At 42.5% G+C, this 17,113-nt stretch overlaps 1 protein-coding gene across 13 annotated transcripts in view; it reads left to right on the top strand.

The window, feature by feature from the left end:
* SCMH1 (Scm polycomb group protein homolog 1) overlaps positions 1-17,113 on the top strand; it is a 224,681-nt gene that overhangs the window by 193,459 nt on the left and 14,109 nt on the right. For all 13 annotated transcript variants that reach the window (XM_027537643.1, XM_027537637.1, XM_027537642.1 and 10 more), the window contains 2 exons: positions 13,496-13,696; positions 15,589-15,780. In XM_027537643.1, the coding sequence (XP_027393444.1) occupies positions 13,496-13,696; positions 15,589-15,780 (393 nt within the window). The remainder of the gene's footprint in view (positions 1-13,495; positions 13,697-15,588; positions 15,781-17,113) is intronic.

The raw sequence follows: 17,113 nt of genomic DNA on the forward strand, positions 1-17,113 counted from the left end.
CGTGTCCCGACTCTTAGCGACCCCATGGACTGTGGCCCACCAGGGTCCTCCGTCCATGGGATTTTCCAGGCAAGAGTACTGGAGTGGGGTGCTATTGCCTTCTCCGATATGCAGAGTATATAATAGAAAATGCTGGGCTGGATGACGCACAAGCTGGAATCAAGACTGCCGGGAGAAATAGCAATAACCTCAGATATGCCTATGACATCACTGTAATGGCAGAAAGCAAAAAGGAACTAAAGAGCCTCTTGATGAAAGTGAAAGAGGAGAGTGAAAAAGCTGGCTTAAAACTCAACATTCAAAAAACTAAGATCATGGCATCGGGTCCCATCACTTCATGGCAAATAAATGTGGAAACAATGGAAACAAGTGACAGACTGTTTTCTCGGGCTCCAGTATCACTGCAGATGGTGACTGCAGCCATGAAATTTTTTAAGACGCTTGCCCCTTGGAAGAAAAGTTCTGACCAATCTAGACAGCATATTAAAAAACAGACATTACTTTGCTGACAAAGGTCTGTCTAGTCAAAGTTATGGTTCTGGTTTTTCCGGTAGTCATGTATAGATGTGAGAGTTGGACTATAAAGAAAGCTGAGTGCTGAAGTTTTGATGCCTTTAAACTGTGGTGCTGGAGAAGACCCTTGAGTGTCCTGTGGACTGCAAAGAGATCAAACCAGTCAATCCTAAAGGAAATCAGTCCTGAATATTCATTAGAAGGACTGATGCTGAAGCTGAAGTTCCAATACTTTGGCCACCTGATGCGAAGAACTGACTGATTGGAAAAGACCCTGGGAAAGATTGAAGGCAGGAGGAAAAGGGGATGACGGAGGATGAGATGGTTGGATGGCATCACCGACTCAATGAACATGAGTTTGAGCAAGCTCCAGGAGTTGGTAATGGACAGGGAAGCCTGGCATGCTGCAGTCCATGGGGTGGCAAAGTGTCGAATATGACTGAGCAACTAAACTGAACTCAACTCACCAACACCATACTGTCTTGAAGTTGGGTAGTATCAGTCCTCCAACTTTGTCCTTCCCCTTCAGTATTGTGTTGGCTATTCAGGGTTTTTCCCTCTCTGTATAAACTTTAGAAGCAGTTTGTTGATAGCCACAAAATAACTTGCTGGGATTTGGATTGGGATTGCCTTGAGTCTATAGATCAAGTTGAGAAGAATGGGCATCTCAACAATATTGAGTCCTCCTATCCATGAACATGGGGATATCTCTCCCATTTATTTAGGTTTTTTATTATTATTTTACTCATCAGAGTTTTATAGTTTTCCTCATATAAATATTGTACATATTTTGCTAGATTTATACCTGGGTATTTTATTTTTGAAGGTGCTACAAGGTAAATGGTATTGTTTTTAATTTCAAATTATACTTATTCATTACTGTTTTATAGGAAAGGATTGACTTTTGTATATTTATACCTTGCAATCTTGTTACAACTGCTTATTAGTTCTGTGAATTATTTTTGCATTCTTCCCATAGATGATCATGTCATCTACAGACAAAAGGAAGTTTTATTTCTTCCTTCCCAAACTGTATATCTTTTATTTCCTTTTCTCATCCTATTACATTAGTTAGGACTTTGAGTACAGAGTTAAAACCTGTGGTAAGAGGAAACATCCTTACCTTGTTCCTGATCTTAGTGGGAAAACTTCTAGTTTTTCACTGTTAAGTATGATGTTGGAAAAAAAAAAAAAAAAAAGTATGATGTTGGCTGTGGGGGTTTTGTTGACATTCTTTATGAAGTTGAGGAAGTTCTCCTCTCTTCCTAGTTTGTTGAAAGTTTCCATCATGAATAGGTCTTGGACTTTTTGCCACATGTTTTTTCTGCATCTATTTATTGATATGTGATATTTCTTCTTTAGCTTCTTGATGTGATGGATTACATTGATTTTCAAATGAAGAGTTTGGAAATACATACATGCAATAAACTCCATTTGATTTTAGTGTATAATTCATTTTGCATGTTGTTGAATTCAGTTTGCTTATATTTTTGTTGAGGATTTTTGCCTCTGTTCATGAGAGATATTGGTCTGTAATTTTCTTGTGAAGTTGTTGTCTCATTTTGAGATAGCAGTAATGCTGTCCTCATAAATGAGCTAAGAGGTACTCTCTCTGCTTCTGTTTCTGAAAGAGATTATAGAGAATTGGTAGAATGTGGTTTTTTTTAATGTTTGGTAGAATTCACCAGTAAATCCCATCTGAGCCAAGTGCTTTCTATTTTGGAAGGTTATTAATTATTGATTCAGTTTCAATAAATATAGGCCTATTCAGAATGTCTTTTTCTTTTTGTGTGAGTTTTGGTAGAATGTGTCTTTCACCAAATTGGTCCATTTCATCTTGATATCAAATTTGTCAGCATAGAATTAGTCATAGTACCTTTTAATGACCATGGATCTGTAGTGATCCATCTCTTTCAATATCTGATATTAGTAATTTGTGTCATCTCTCTTTTATTATTAGCATATCTAAAGGCTTATTGGTTTTATTGATCTTTTCAAGGAACCAACCTTTGGTTTGGGGCTTCCCTGCTGGATCTGACACTTAAGAATCTGCCTGCAGTGCAGGAGACCTGTGTTCAATCACTGGGCCTAGAAAATCCCCTGGAGAAGGGAATGGCTACCCACTCCAGTATTCTTGCCTGGAGAATTCTATGGACAGAGAAGCCTGACAGGCTACAGTCCATGGGGTCACAGAGGTAGACACAACTAAGCAACTAACACTTTCACTTTCAACCTTTTGTTTCATTGATTTTTCTCTGTTGACTTCTAGTTTTCATTCATTGATTTGTGCTCTAATTTATACTGTTTCTTTTCTTCTGCTTATTTGGATTTAGTTTTCTTTTTAAAATTTCGTGAAGTGGAAGCTTAGATTATTGACTTTAGGTCTTTCTTCTTTTATAATGTATGCACTCAGTGCTGTAAATTTCCCTCTATTCACTGCTTTGGCTGTATCCCACAGATTTTGATAAGTTATGTTTTCATGTTCATTTAGTTGAAAATATCTTTAAATGTCTCTTGAGATTTCTAATTTGACCCATGTGATACTTAGAAATATGTTCTTTAAGCACCAAGTATTTAGCGATTTTTCACTTATCTTTCTGTTTCTGATTTTTTGTTTAATTCCATTGTCATCTAAGGGCATACATACTGTATGATTTCTATTCTTTTAAATTTGTTAAGGTATGTTTTGGGCTTCCCTGGTAGCTTAGCTGGTAAAGAATCCCCCTGCAATGCAGAAGACCCCAGTTCGATTCCTGAGTCAGGAAGATCCATTGGAGGATAGGTTACCCACTCCAGTATTCTTGGGCTTCCCTTGTGGCTCAGCTGGTAAAGAATCTGCCTGCCGTGTGGAAGACCTGGGTTTGATTCCTGGGTTGGAAAGATCCCCTGGAGAAGGGAATAGCTACCCACTCCAGTATTCTGGCCTGGAGAATTCCATGGACTGTATAGTGCTTTTTATGTGTTGGTGAATGTTTGATGTGACCTTGAGAAGAATATGTGTTCTCTGTTGTTGGGTGAAGTAGCCTCTAATATCAATTATATCCAGTTGACTGATGGTGCTTTGGAGTTCAACTATGTCCTCCTGCCTGCTGAATATGTTCATTTCTGATAGAGGACATATCAAGATCTCCATCCATAATAATGGATTCATCAATTTCTCCTGCAAGGAGGAAAAATTCATCTATTTCTCCTGTGTCAATTTTTGCCTCCCATATTTTGTTGTTAGAGGCATACACAGTAAGAATCGATATGTCTTCTTGGCTGTTTGACCTTTGATATCATGTAATGCCCCTTTTTATCTGAAAACTTTCCTTGCTCTGAAATCTGCTCTGTCTGAGATTAATAAAGCTACTCCCACTTTCCTTTGATTACTGTTAGCATGGCATATTTTTCTCCATCCCTTTATCTTTAACCTATATGTGTCTTTATATTTAAAGTTGGTTTTTTTTAAACAACATGAAGTTGGGTCTCATTTCTTGATCCACTTTGAGAATCTCTTTCTTTTAACTGATGTACTTAGATCAGTTCAGTTCAGTTGCTCAGTTGTGTCTGACTCTTTGCAACCCCATGAATTGCAGCACACCAGGCCTCCCTGTCCATCACCAACTCCCAGAGCTCACTCAAACTCACGTCCATCAAGTCAGTGATGCCATCCAGCCATCTCATCCTCTGTTGTCCCCTTCTCCTCCTGCCCCCAATCCCTCCCAGCATCAGAGTCTTTTCCAGTGAGTCAACTCTTCGCATGAGGTGGCCAAAGTATTGGAGTTTCAGCTTTAGCATCAGTCCTTCCAAAGAACACCCAGGGCTGATCTCCTTCAGAATGGACTGGTTGGATCTCCTTGCAGTCCAAGGGACTCTCAAGAGTCTTCTCCAACACCACACTTCAAAAGCATCAATTCTTCGGCGCTCAGCTTTCTTCACAGTCCAACTCTCACATCCATACATGACCACTGGAAAAACCATAGCCTTGACTAGACAGACCTTTGTTGGCAAAGTAACATCTCTGCTTTTGAATATGCTATCTAGATTGGTCATAACTTTCCTTTCAAGGAGTAAGCGTCTTTTAATTTCATGGCTGCAGTCACCATCTGCAGTGATTTTGGAGCCCAAAAAAAGGTCTGACACTGTTTCCACTGTTTCCCCATCTATCTGCCATGAAATGAAGGGACCAGATGCCATGATTTTCGTTTTCTGAATGTTGAGCTTTAAGTCAACTTTTTCACTCTCCTCTTTCACTTTCATCAAGAGGCTTTTTAGTTCCTCTTCACTTTCTGCCATAAGGGTGGTGTCATCTGCAAATCTGAGATTATTGATATTTCTCCCGGCAATCTTGATTCCAGCTTGTGCTTCTTCCAGCCCAGCGTTTCTCATGATGTATTCTGCATATAAGCTAAATAAGCAGGGTGACAGTATACAGCCTTGACGTACTCCTTTTCCTATTTGGAACCAGTCTGTTGTTCCATGTCCAATTCTAACTGTTGCTTCCTGACCTGCATACAGGTTTCTCAAGAGGCAGGTCAGGTGCTCTGGTATTCCCATCTCTTTCAGAATTTTCTACAGTTTGTTATGATCCACACAGTCAAAGGCTTTGGCATAGTCAATAAAGCAGAAATAGATGTTTTTCTGGAACTTTCTTGCTTTTTCTATGATCCAGCGGATGTTGGCAATTTGATCTTTAGATCATTGACATCTAAAATGTTTATTGATATAATTGGATACATATCTACCATATTTATTACAGTTTTTTATTTTTTTGCCCTTGTACTTTGTCCTATTTTTGTCTTACACTATTTTTCTGCCTTTCATGGCTTTTAATTGAGCATTTTGTATGATTCCATTCTTTCTCCTTTCTTAGCATATCATTTTTACTTCTTTTTTACTTTTTAAAATGATTACCCTCAAGTTTGTGATATACATAAGTAATCTAAGTCTACTTTCAAATAACACTATACCACTTCACAGATATAAAAATCCTAATTCCTCCTTTCCATCCTTTGTATGATCACTGTCATTCACTTCACTTAGGGATAAGTACACATAAGCATGTATATATACATATACATGCAAACATATATAATCTAATATATTGTTGCTATTTTTATTTTGAACAAATATTTTATCTGTTATATCGAGCTTCCTGCATAGCTCAGCTGGTAAAGAATCTACCTGCAATACAGGAGACCCCTGTTCCATTCCTGGGTTGGGAAGTTCCCCTGGAGAAGGGATAGGCTACTCATTCCAGTATTCTTGGGCTTCCCTGATGGCTCAGGCGGTAAAGAATCTGCCCGAGATGCAGGAGACTTGGATTCGATCCCTGGGTTGGGAAGATCCAAGTGGCAACCCACTCCAGTATTCTTGCCTGGAGAATCCCTATGGACCAAGGGGCCTGGCAGGCTACAGTCTATGGGGTCACAAAGAATTGGACATGACTGAGCAACCAAGCCTCCATCTGTTAGATCAATTAAGAATGAGAAAATTAAGTTCTTATTTTGCCTTCACCTATTCCTTCTCCTGCTCTTCTTTTCTTTGTGTAGATCCAAGTTTCTGACCTATGTTATTTTCCTTCTATCTAGAGAGTTCCATTAACATTTCTTACAAGGCAGGTCTATAGGCAGCAAACTCCTTTGGTTTTTGTCCGAGAAAGGGTTTTTTTCTCCTTCACTTTAACTTTTCAAGGTACAGAATTCTAAGTTGATAGGTATTTTCTCTCAACCCTTTAAATATCTCACTCCATTCTCTTCTTGCTCACACGGCTTCTAAAGATGTAAGAATGGAGATTCTTGGGGATTCTCCTCTATAGATAAGATGGTTTTTTCCTCTGAAATCTTTCAAGATGTTATATCTTTGTTTTTCTTCATTTTGAATGTAATATGCCTAGACGTAGTATTTTTGGTCATGTATGCTGTTTGGTGTTCTCTGTCCTTCCTGGATCTGTGCTTTGGTGTCTGACTGTAATTTGGCCTTCAAATATTCCCTCTGTTCCTTTCTCTCTTCTCCTTCTGATCTTCCCATTATGTGTATGTTCCTCCTTTTTTGTATGTCCCACAGTTCTTGGATACTCAGTCTGTTCTGGGTGGGTTCTTTTTTCAGTCTTCTTTTTTCTTTGTTTTTCCATTTTAGAAGTTTCTGTTGAGATGTCCTAAAGTTCAGCAATTCTTTACTGTGTCCAGTCTCCTAATAAGCCCATCAAAAGCATTTTTCATTTCTATTTCAGTGTTTTTTATCTCTAGCATTGCTTTTTTATTTTTCTTAGAATTTCCATCTTCTGCATATATTGCTCATCTGTTTTGCATGCTCTCTGCTTTATTTATTAGAACTCTTAGTGTAATAATTGTAGTTGTTTTAAAATTTTTATCTAATAATTCCAATATCCCTGCCATGCCTGAGTCTACTTTTGATACTTGGTCTGTCTCTTCAAACTGGATTTTTTGCATTGTAACTTCTTCCTGATAGCCAGGTATAATGTACTGGGTAAAAGGAATTGTTGTAAATAGGCCTTTGGTAATATAGAGGTAAGGTATGAGGAAGGAGAGATATTCTATAGTCTTGTGATTAGGTCTCAGTCTTTCGGTGAGGCTGTGCTCTTAGACTGTGAACTTCACCAGTGCTTCTCAGTCCCCCTCATCTCCCCTTAGATGGGACAAGATGGCTGGAGGGGGCTAGACTTGGGTATTTCCCTTCCCCCTGGTATGTTAGTCTCTGATCAAACCCCAGCAGGTTAAACTCTGGTAAAATAATTCTCCTGAGGGTAGACCTTGTTAAAAAGGACAGAATGCTCTGGCATACCTTTAAATGGCTCCTTTTCCTCCCTACCCCCTGCTGGAAGCATGAGGGGATTTTTCTCCGATATTCACTGTGAGAACCTGGTTGAGCTTCTGGAGGTAAAACTCACAAAAGTGTGGGATGCCCCCCGCTACCCCATGAGTGGATCCCCCTGAAATTTTTCACTCTGAGACTTGTTCACACTGAGCTTCCAGCAATTCATCGATTGTAGTTTAGATTTTCCTACCTCTGCACTAGTTTCTGTTCAGGTTTCTTTTTAGTAAATTGTGATTCTCTGTATTCATCAGTCTGTCTCTTCAGACTTGATGGGGGGCAGCAGTTTGCCCTGTGACCTCACGTTTCTGATGGATTTTAAAAGGATTTTTCAGTTTGTTCAGCTTTTTACTTACTGTCAAGATGAAGTGGCTAATTCCACGCTCCTTACATGCTGGACCCTTCTCCGAATTTTTTTTTACAGCCTCAAATTCCAATTTCATGGATGCAGTAGAAAACCAAAGCATGTGCTGTGCTTAGTCGCTCAGTCATGTCCGACTCTTTGCAACCCCATGGACTGTAGTCCACCAGGATCCTCTGTCCTTGGGGATTCTCCAGGCATGAATGCTAGAGTGGGTTGCCATGCCCTCCTCCAGGGGATCTTAGCAACCCAGGGATCGAACCCAGGTCTCCTGCATTGCGGGTGGATTCTTTGCCATCTGAGCCACCAGGGAAACCCCAAACCAAAGCATGACAGTGTGAAAAAATATCTTTATGACCTTAAGATTGGGAAATATTTTTAAAATAAGACAATAAGCATAAATTATAAAACAGAAAGTATTTAAACTTCCCTGGTGGTCCAGTGGTTAAGAATCTGCCTTGCAATGCAGGGGACACGGGTTTATCCCTGGCTGGGGAACTAAGATCCCACAGGCCACAGAGCAGCTAAGCCTGGCACTACAACTACTGAGCCCGCATACTCCGGAGCCCATGTGCCACAACTAGAGAGTCTGTGTACCCCAAGGACATATCCTCAGTGATGCAACTAAGACCCAGCACATCCAAGCACTGGGACGACCCAGAGGGATGGTACGGGGAGGGAGGAAGGACGGGGGTTCGGGATGGGGAACATGTGTATACCTGTGGCAGATTCATGTTGATGTATGGCAAAACCAATACAATATTGTAAAGGAATCAACTTCCAATTAAAATAAATAAATTTATATTAAAAAAACCCAAACAAATAAATACATATTTTTTTAAAAAAGAGAGAAAAAGTACATAACCTTTCGGTAGCTAGAAAAGATAATATCAGTATATTCAGCCATATTAAAATTAAAGCAGAGAAAGCTTGTCTCTCTTCCATTTGGTATCAGTTTAGGTGGCTCAGCTGGGGCTGCAGGATCCATTTCCAAGATGATTCATTCATGCAGCTAACAAAATTGGTGCTGGCTGTGGATTCTCCTCTCCACAGATGTCTCCAGCAGGTAGCTTGGGCTTCCCCATACCAGGGTGACTGAGTTCAAAGAGCAAGTGTCCCCAAGAGACAGGAAGTGGAAGCTATCATTTTCTTAAGGCTTGAGCCCCAAAATTAACAGCGTTTCATTTCTACCATATTCTATTGATCAAGCAGTCAAAGCCCAGATTCAAGAGAATGGGAGTAGACCCCATATCTTGATGGGAGGAGGGTCAAAGAATTTTGGACCATATTTTAAAACCACCTCAGTCCACTCTCTGGACATAAGTTATTTTTCCCACTTGGAAAATGTATTCTTCCCTTTGCAATGTTCCCCATTAAAGGTCTCATCCCTTTACAACATCAAACTTCAGATCTAGGATCTCATCATCGAAATCAGAGCCAGGCAAATGGGATCTCTCTGGTGCAGTTTCTTCTCAAACTGAAGACCTGTGACCTAAAGAAATGTGTTGTATGCTCCCCATATAACCTGCATACAGTGGTGGGATAGGCATAATAACTTATAGATACATTTGTTGAAAGGGCAAAAAAACTGGAGGCACACGCAGTCACTGGTATGTAGAAATCCTGAAATCCAGGTGGGCATATGTTGCCAATTCCTTGATTAGATCCAATGCTTTCTGGAAGTTGTTTCCATGGCTTTTTGGTTTTGTCCTCTGAGTCATCCTTCCTTTTCCATAAGAAAGCCGAGATTGCCTTCTCAGTCTTCTTCCTGATTGTAAAAGGTTGTGGATCCAAAGAATTCTTTTGTTTTGTACCATCTCAGTCCAAGCTGGCAATACTACTGCCAGAATGATTCTCTTAGAAACTTGAGAATTGAAACTGAAAAGATCTTGAAGAGGCTGTCAGTGTGGGCTTAAAGGAAAGAGGAAAGTCTCAATGAAAGATGGAGGACGGGGGATACCTGCTAGGTAGTGAAGGAAAGTGTGATAACACTTTCACCCGCATGAACATGGAACTAGGAAGTTTTCCTGATGAACTCAGTGAAATACTAGATTTCCAGACAAAGTCATGAAGTGCCACCTGGCTTCTCACTGCCTGTGATAAAATGTAAGATGAGAGAGATGAGCTTAAAAAAAAATTAAACATTTTAAAGTCCAGGACTCACAATATGGAAATGTTTCTCATTTCCAGTCTCTCCAGAAGGCAAATAATCCTAAATTAAGAAAGGGTCAAAACCAGAATGGGACAATAAAAATCTTTGGTTAAGATGTCAGAATGACTTAAGACTCTGTTTCACAGACTCTTTGAGATCAAAAGGCCCTCTGAAAATCTCAAGGGCAAGTCTCACAGATTCTCTTCCTTAAACAATAGGATTTTTAAAAATCTTCAGGGCATTGTCTAACAGCAGCTATGAGGAAGACCAAAGTAGAGAAAGGCTTGTCTTCAAAAGATTTGTGACTGTGGCTTTTGACTAAAGAAATAAATCTCAGTAGTATTCATAGAAAACCACCCAAGTTTCATTCTGGTGGAAGCATTACTATCTCAGGCTAAGAGAGCCAGAGATGATACAAAATGAACAGAATCGTTTGGACCCCAACCTTTTACAGGCTTCTATTCAAGGCCCTCTCAACTTTACTCATAATCTTTCTGTGGTCTTTTATGCTGCTTTCTGCTTCCCAGTCCCAAAGCCAGGGTCGTGTGTGTTGGGCTTTTGTTACTGCAGCGCCCTGTTTCTGGTACCACAGTTTGCTCCAGCAGTCTTCTCCTACGTAACAAACCACTACAAAACTTCATGGCTTACAACAACAACGTGGGCAGTGCTGAGTGGCAGCGGCTGGTCTCTCTTCCCTGCAGTGTCAGCTGTGGTGGCTTGACCAGGACTGGAGGATCCACTTCCACCAAAGGGCTGACAGGCTGTCTCTGGCTGTTGGTTTCTCTTCACATGAACCCACCACAGACTTTGCCTGCTCACACGTGGTGGTCAGGTTCCAAGAGTGAATGTCCCAAGAAGAAATAAGTGGAAACTGCCAGTAAAATTTACATACAGTGAAATGTACATATCTTTATATATCATTTGAGTTTTAATTAATGTTAATACCTATGTAGCCACAGCCCCAATCAAGCTAAGAGTCATTTCTACCACCCCCTGGAAGTTACCTCATGCCTCCTTAAAGTCAGTCTTCACTCTCACCTTTATTCCGACTTCTGTCACTATAGTCTAGATTCTCTTGTTTCTGAACTTAATATGCAGATGACACCACCCTCATGGCAGAAAATGAAGAAGAACTAAAGAGCCTCTTGATGAAAGTGAAAGAGGAGAGTGAAAAAGTTGGCTTAAAGCTCAACATTCAGAAAACTAAGATCATGGCATCCAGTCCCATCACTTCATGGCACATAGATGGGGAAACAGTGGCTGACTTTATTTTGGGGGGCTCCAAAATCACTGCAGATGGTGATTGCAGCCATGAAATTAAAAGACATTTACTCCTTGGAAGGAAAGTTATGACCAACCTAGACAGCATATTAAAAAGCAGAAACATTACTTTGCCAACAAATGTCCGTCTAGTCAAGGCTGTGGTTTTTCCAGTAGTCATGTATGGATGTGAGAGTTGGACTATAAAGAAAGCTGAGCGCCAAAGAATTGATGCTTTTGAACTGTGGTGTTGGAAAATACTCTTGAGAGTCCCTTGGACTGCAAGGAGATCCAACCAGTCCATCCTAAAGGAAATCAGTCCTGGGTATTCATTGGAAGGACTGATGTGGAAGCTGAAACTCCAACATTTTGGCCACCTGGTGCGAAAAGCTAACTCATTTGAAAAGACCCTGATTTTGGGAAAGATTGAAGGCAGGAGGAGAAGGGGACAACAAAGGATGAGATGGTTAGATGGCATCACCAACTCAACGGACATGAGTTTGGGTAAACTCCGGGAGGTGGTGATGGACAGGGAGGCCTGGCGTACTGTGGTTCATGGGGTCACCAAGAGTCAGACGGTCTATGACTGAGCAACTGAACTGAACTGAACTTAATATATAAATGGAATCAGACTGTGTGTACTATTTTGTATTGTTTCTTTTACTCAAAATAATGTTTTTGAGAAGCATTCTATCAATGGTTTTTTTTTGTTTGTTTTTTGTTTTTTTTTTACTGCCAAGTGTATTCCAACAAATAAATGTTCATACACAATTTGTGTATCTGTTCTCTTGTTGATAGACATTTGGGTTGGTTGTAGTTTGAGGCTATTTTGACTAACCTGGTTTGAACATTCTAATAAGTGTCTTTCTACAGACATACATTTTCACTTATTTTTATTACTCTTATCTCTTTGAGTTCCTGCATTTTTATCAGTCTTGCGTTCAGTGAAAGAGTCATATTTTGACATGGAATACTAATCATTTCTTAACAGACATGAGCCAATACTTATTCTATTAAATCTCCGTCATACCCACCCACAAGAACCCCTACCCATTCTTGGGCCTTTTGTGACTTATCAGATGGAACAGCTTGGCTCTCATCATTCCCCACTCTTGGTTAAAGATTCAGCTTTCTTAGGTCTGCTGTTTAGGAAAGCCACTCTGCTTTCCAGCTTCCAGAGTTTTAAGTTGTCTCCTTTCTTGTTATCTGGCTCATTTTTGTGGTTTTAAGAGAGAAAAGAGTTAAATGTATATTTCAATTCCTCTTGTTTACCCTTTTTCTTTTTTTTTTCCCTGTCTTTCTTTTTCATCTGTCACTTTCCACATCCTGCTTCTCTCCATTTTCTTCTCTCCATCTTGCTTCCCCTTAGAATGATGAAGGCGAAAGAGTCCTCAGAGAATGTCTGGCTCAGCCCCTCTGTGATGTGGGCGGCAGACCTGAGGCCCAGAGAGGACACCAGTCCATCCACAGCCCACACAGCTACTGCTTTTATCTTTTTGCCTTTAACAACAAAAGAGACTTTTTGCCCTCCTGCCATTCAGTTAGTGAGCCAGGACAGTGTGAAGAAGCAGAGTACCCCCTACTCAAGTGGAAGCCTAGAAATCAGATCAGCAGAAAGAATGCTGTAGCTGGTCAGGCACATGAGTCTTCTCGACAGACCAAGAGAAGCAGCTCTGGGGAGCTCTGTCTCTTTCTTCCGTGCTCACCCTGATTCTCCCCTTGCAGCACAGTGCCAGGTGGGGGGGTTGCAGTTGGGAGAGTGCCCAGCTATCTTGACAGAAGAAACGACTGAAACAAATATACAGATGGGCCCTTCAGGCCCTTTGCATGTTTTTCTTTATTCCAATTTTTTTCTATTTCCAGTACTATCTTTGAGCCTAAGTCTTAATGTAGAAGATGACAAAGGAACTCTAAAGCCTAGAATGGAAAGCAAGGGAAGTAACTGGTGGTTTAACCACTCTAGGTCCCAGGCCAGGCACACACAAGCACACTCATGCTAATATTGCCATAGCCCCACAGCTTGGTACACAGAGCATGTGAGAGATACCAAGAATACGTAAAGCAGCCAAGAACTGAAAATGAAAGTACAGCCATCTGGAAAATTGCTTAGATTTTCTTTTCAGTGTAAAGAAGACAAAGTGCAAGTTCTGTGCCTTTGCTGGTCTGGGCTCTTCTCCCAGCAGGCTGCGTTCCCAGAGCCTGTGGTCATGCATTTGGGCTGGCAGCAGCTGGGCATAGTCACCCTGTACTCCCTCCCACAGTGTTTCACCAGCCTAGCAGCTGGGAATCCTGTAGAGGCCAGAGCCCAGGGTAGGAAAGACGAAGAGAGCTCTGTTCTCCGACTTCTGCACTCTGAAACTCTTTAAACTGCTTTGATTCTTTGTCTCCTGCAGTTTGTATTTACTTGAACAAGAATGGCAGCACAGGCCCCCACTTAGATAAGAAGAAGGTCCAGCAGCTCCCTGACCATTTTGGGCCAGCCCGAGCCTCCATGGTGTTGCAGCAGGCTGTGCAGGCTTGCATCGACTGTGCTTATCACCAGAAAACCGTCTTCAGCTTCCTCAAGCAGGGCCACGGTGGTGCAGTTATCTCAGGTAAGCACTTTGGTCTGGTATGGCTTCTAGCCAGAGAGGCAGGCCTTTGCAACTAGTTGATTTCTAGCAAGGCCCCCTGGATTTTACTTCACACCAGTAGGCTCTGGAATGAAGTTTTCCATTCTTCAGAGTCCTCATTTCAACTCCCAGAGTCCTCGAGGTCTTCTGCATATCGCTGTCAAGTAGAATACCCTACTGCAGACTCTGCTTAACTCCAGTCTCTAAAGAGACTCCCTCCTGTCTACCTACCTAGCCTCTAGCATACAGAAAATATGCAAGTATGTTGCTTTAAAAATGCTTCAAAAGAAACAAATCCAGAGGGGGCTCTATTGGGGCAACAGGAGAGTTTCTCCAGACTGCTCCAGCCTCCCAGCTGGCTTCAGGGAACCACAGAAGTCTTCTCTCGTTCTTTAGACCCCTAGTCCTCAGCCAGCCCCGATACAGAGAAGTTGAATATCCTGGGGCAGAGTGGGAAGAATCAGTCTTCTCTTTCCTGCATTGGGAGTTTGAGTCAGTTGCACAATGTGTTTTTTTTTTTTGCTTTGGTTGTTTGTTTTCACTAAGAATAGTCACTTCTGCTGTGTCCTGGTTCTGTTTCAGTTTTCCTGAGTCCAAAACCCCTGTCTTTACCCACCAAACCTATGAAGACTTGACCTTGAGCCTTTCGATCTTCATTATGTAGTACTCCATAATCTCCTTCCCCTGCCCTCTAACTAATCAATATCCAGCCTCAGGAAACCCAGCTGACATGGAAGACCCCATAAATACCACAAATGAGTTCTTTTAGCAGACATTCATTGAGCCCTGACTCTATGTGAGAGGTTATTGACAGACACTGGCCAGAGGAAGGGAAGAAAAGACGATGACACGCTCAGGCTGTGCCCTGACGGAAAAGGACTGGCTCATAGCTAACTGTGGGAGGTGTTATAATATATGAGAAATGCATGCAGGGTGGTGTGGGAGCCCGGACACAGAGTAATTAATTGCCTGCCCAGAGGATGGGGACAGGCAGGGAAAGAATTGCTAGAAATGGCTGAAAACTGCATGGGAAATCAAGCCTTTCTTTCCTTGTGAGGCTAAGGCCTCTGCCTGGCTTCTCATTTGCTTCCATGCTGCAGTCTGCAGGGACCCAGCCATCTTTACCACCTTCCCTTAGTGACTGCCACCCACACCTTCTCCAGGGTTCTTTCTTTGTCCCCTAGATTTGTTCCTGAGAGTGACCTATCTCCACATTCCCTTGCTGCCCTCAAAGACGGATGCAGAGGCCTTTTGCTTGTTAGGGATTCCCTTCTCCAGAATCTTCAGGACCCAGGGATCGAACACTGATCTCCTGCACTGCAGGCAGATTCTTTACAATCTGAGCCACCAGGGAAGCCCAGAGATTATATGATATGTTTTGAATAGAAATAAATAGGGATTTAGGAAAAAAAAAAAAAAAGACATGAATGTTGCCAAAATTCGAGTTGCCCTTATCCAGATGAGATTGTACACCTCAGCCATTGCTGGCAATAGCTGTGTTCTCCTCTGCTGCCCAGCTCCTCTGTTCTTAAGCAGTTCTTAAGGAAATGAGCAGATTTTCTTGGGAAGCCCAGCCAACTGATGGAGCAGATAGAATTATGTTCACAGTTGTTTCACAGCCTGAGCAGAATCATTCCAAAGCCCCAGGTGCAACAGACCTAGCCTGGCCACTCCCATTATTGCAAACCCTTTGGAGTTGGAGGCAAAAATCAAACCCTCAGGGGAGGGAGAGGAGGGGAGGAGGGAAACCTGGGCACCATTCACCTCTGTGTAACCAGTTAAGCCTGAGGCAAGCAGTGGGCCGGACTCCTCCTGTTTAGCTCTGCGCTGTGCTACGAGCTGACGTGCTGGGCCCTGTTTACTTAACTCCACAGCCGTGTTTGACCGAGAGCAGCACACGCTCAACCTGCCAGCAGTCAACAGCATCACCTACGTCCTCCGCTTCCTGGAGAAGCTCTGCCACAACCTTCGCAGTGACAATCTGTTTGGCAACCAGCCCTTTACACAGACTCACTTGTCACTTAGCACCACAGAGTACAGCCACAGCCACGACAGGTACCTACCAGGTAGGAGCTGGGTTGGGGTCTGGGTGAAAAGGGGAGGCAGGGCTAGTAGCAGCCACGAGGGCCCAGAGCCAGCCCTCAGACCTGCTGTCCCAGCACCTACTGTCCTGAGATTTGGTTTTCTGTCCCTTACCTTTCCCTCTTCTGGCGCTTTTTGGTCTCCTCTCATCTTTACTGTCTCTTTAGGATTCTGTTTCCTATCTCTAAGACTTTCCTCTGGATTTTTATCCCTAAAGAAATGGTGGTTCACAGTTTTCCTGAGCTCCAAACTGCATGCAGAGCCACTGTGAAGTCACAGGACATCTCCCAGAGTGATCTGGCAGCAAAGTCCTAACACAGAACTCCCTTGCCAGCGGGAGGGTTTAGTCTCAGGCTTCAGATTGAGAATTTGCTCCCTGGTGATTGGCCATCCACTCTTTCCTTTGGCACGTGGCCCTAACTCCTCCAGCAGCGCCAGTCTAGCAAGTCGATTCAAGTTCCTGTTGTTTCTAACTAGACTGGAAAATAACTTTCTTAGTTAACATACCAGACCCACAACGGGAAAGCGGATGCCACGTGGCCAGATCAGTGACTAAGCACTTCCCGAGAGAGGTTTGAGTGAATGGAACCCGGCATCTCTAATCTGGAGCACAGGACACAGCACGACAGGGAGGGAAGGAAAGCTCGGCCTTAAACTAGCGAGGTAGGTCACTGTGGAGAGAGGGAGGAAAGGCCCTTGAAAAGGTCCCGTGGACCTTGTCCTGGCCAGAGGAATAGAGGCAGTGCTATCAGCGCTGGGGCTGTGCTTCCTGTTGATGGGGGAGTGTAACTCCCAAAGGTGCTCCCTTCTGACCGCGCGAGCCGTGTTCCCACCCTGCCTTCCCTTTTGTCTTTTCATCATTGTCAGAATCACTTCTGATAAAAGTGCCACTTCTGGAGAATGTGCTGGGAAAGTGACTGCTCACCCAGCACCACCACCCTCCTCCCACTCTTATCTCCTCTGCACCCAAACAAGAATTACTTATGTGACTTGCATGCCTGGCAAAAAGATACCAGAATTTCTAATGCTCCTTCTAGGGGCCCCATCACCTGGTCCCTGCAGACATATCTGTGACCCTCTCACTGACCCTTCAGAAAGAACTTCTCATCTAACCTTCTCTAGATTGCTTTCTTTTAACCTGAGACTCTCTGTGTACAGAAAAGAGCATTCTTACTTACAGTTAGGGTATTGCACTGGGAGTCTGGGCTAGGCATGGTGGCAGGTGCAGACGAAGCAGGTTGTTAAATATCCCCTGCTGTTGGCATTCGGGAACCCTGAGCTACACTTCAATAATAAAAGTTAGCCCTACCTGAGATT

Source organism: Bos indicus x Bos taurus, chromosome 3 (genome assembly GCF_003369695.1).
Source record: "Bos indicus x Bos taurus breed Angus x Brahman F1 hybrid chromosome 3, Bos_hybrid_MaternalHap_v2.0, whole genome shotgun sequence".
Classification (NCBI taxonomy): domain Eukaryota; kingdom Metazoa; phylum Chordata; class Mammalia; order Artiodactyla; family Bovidae; genus Bos; species Bos indicus x Bos taurus.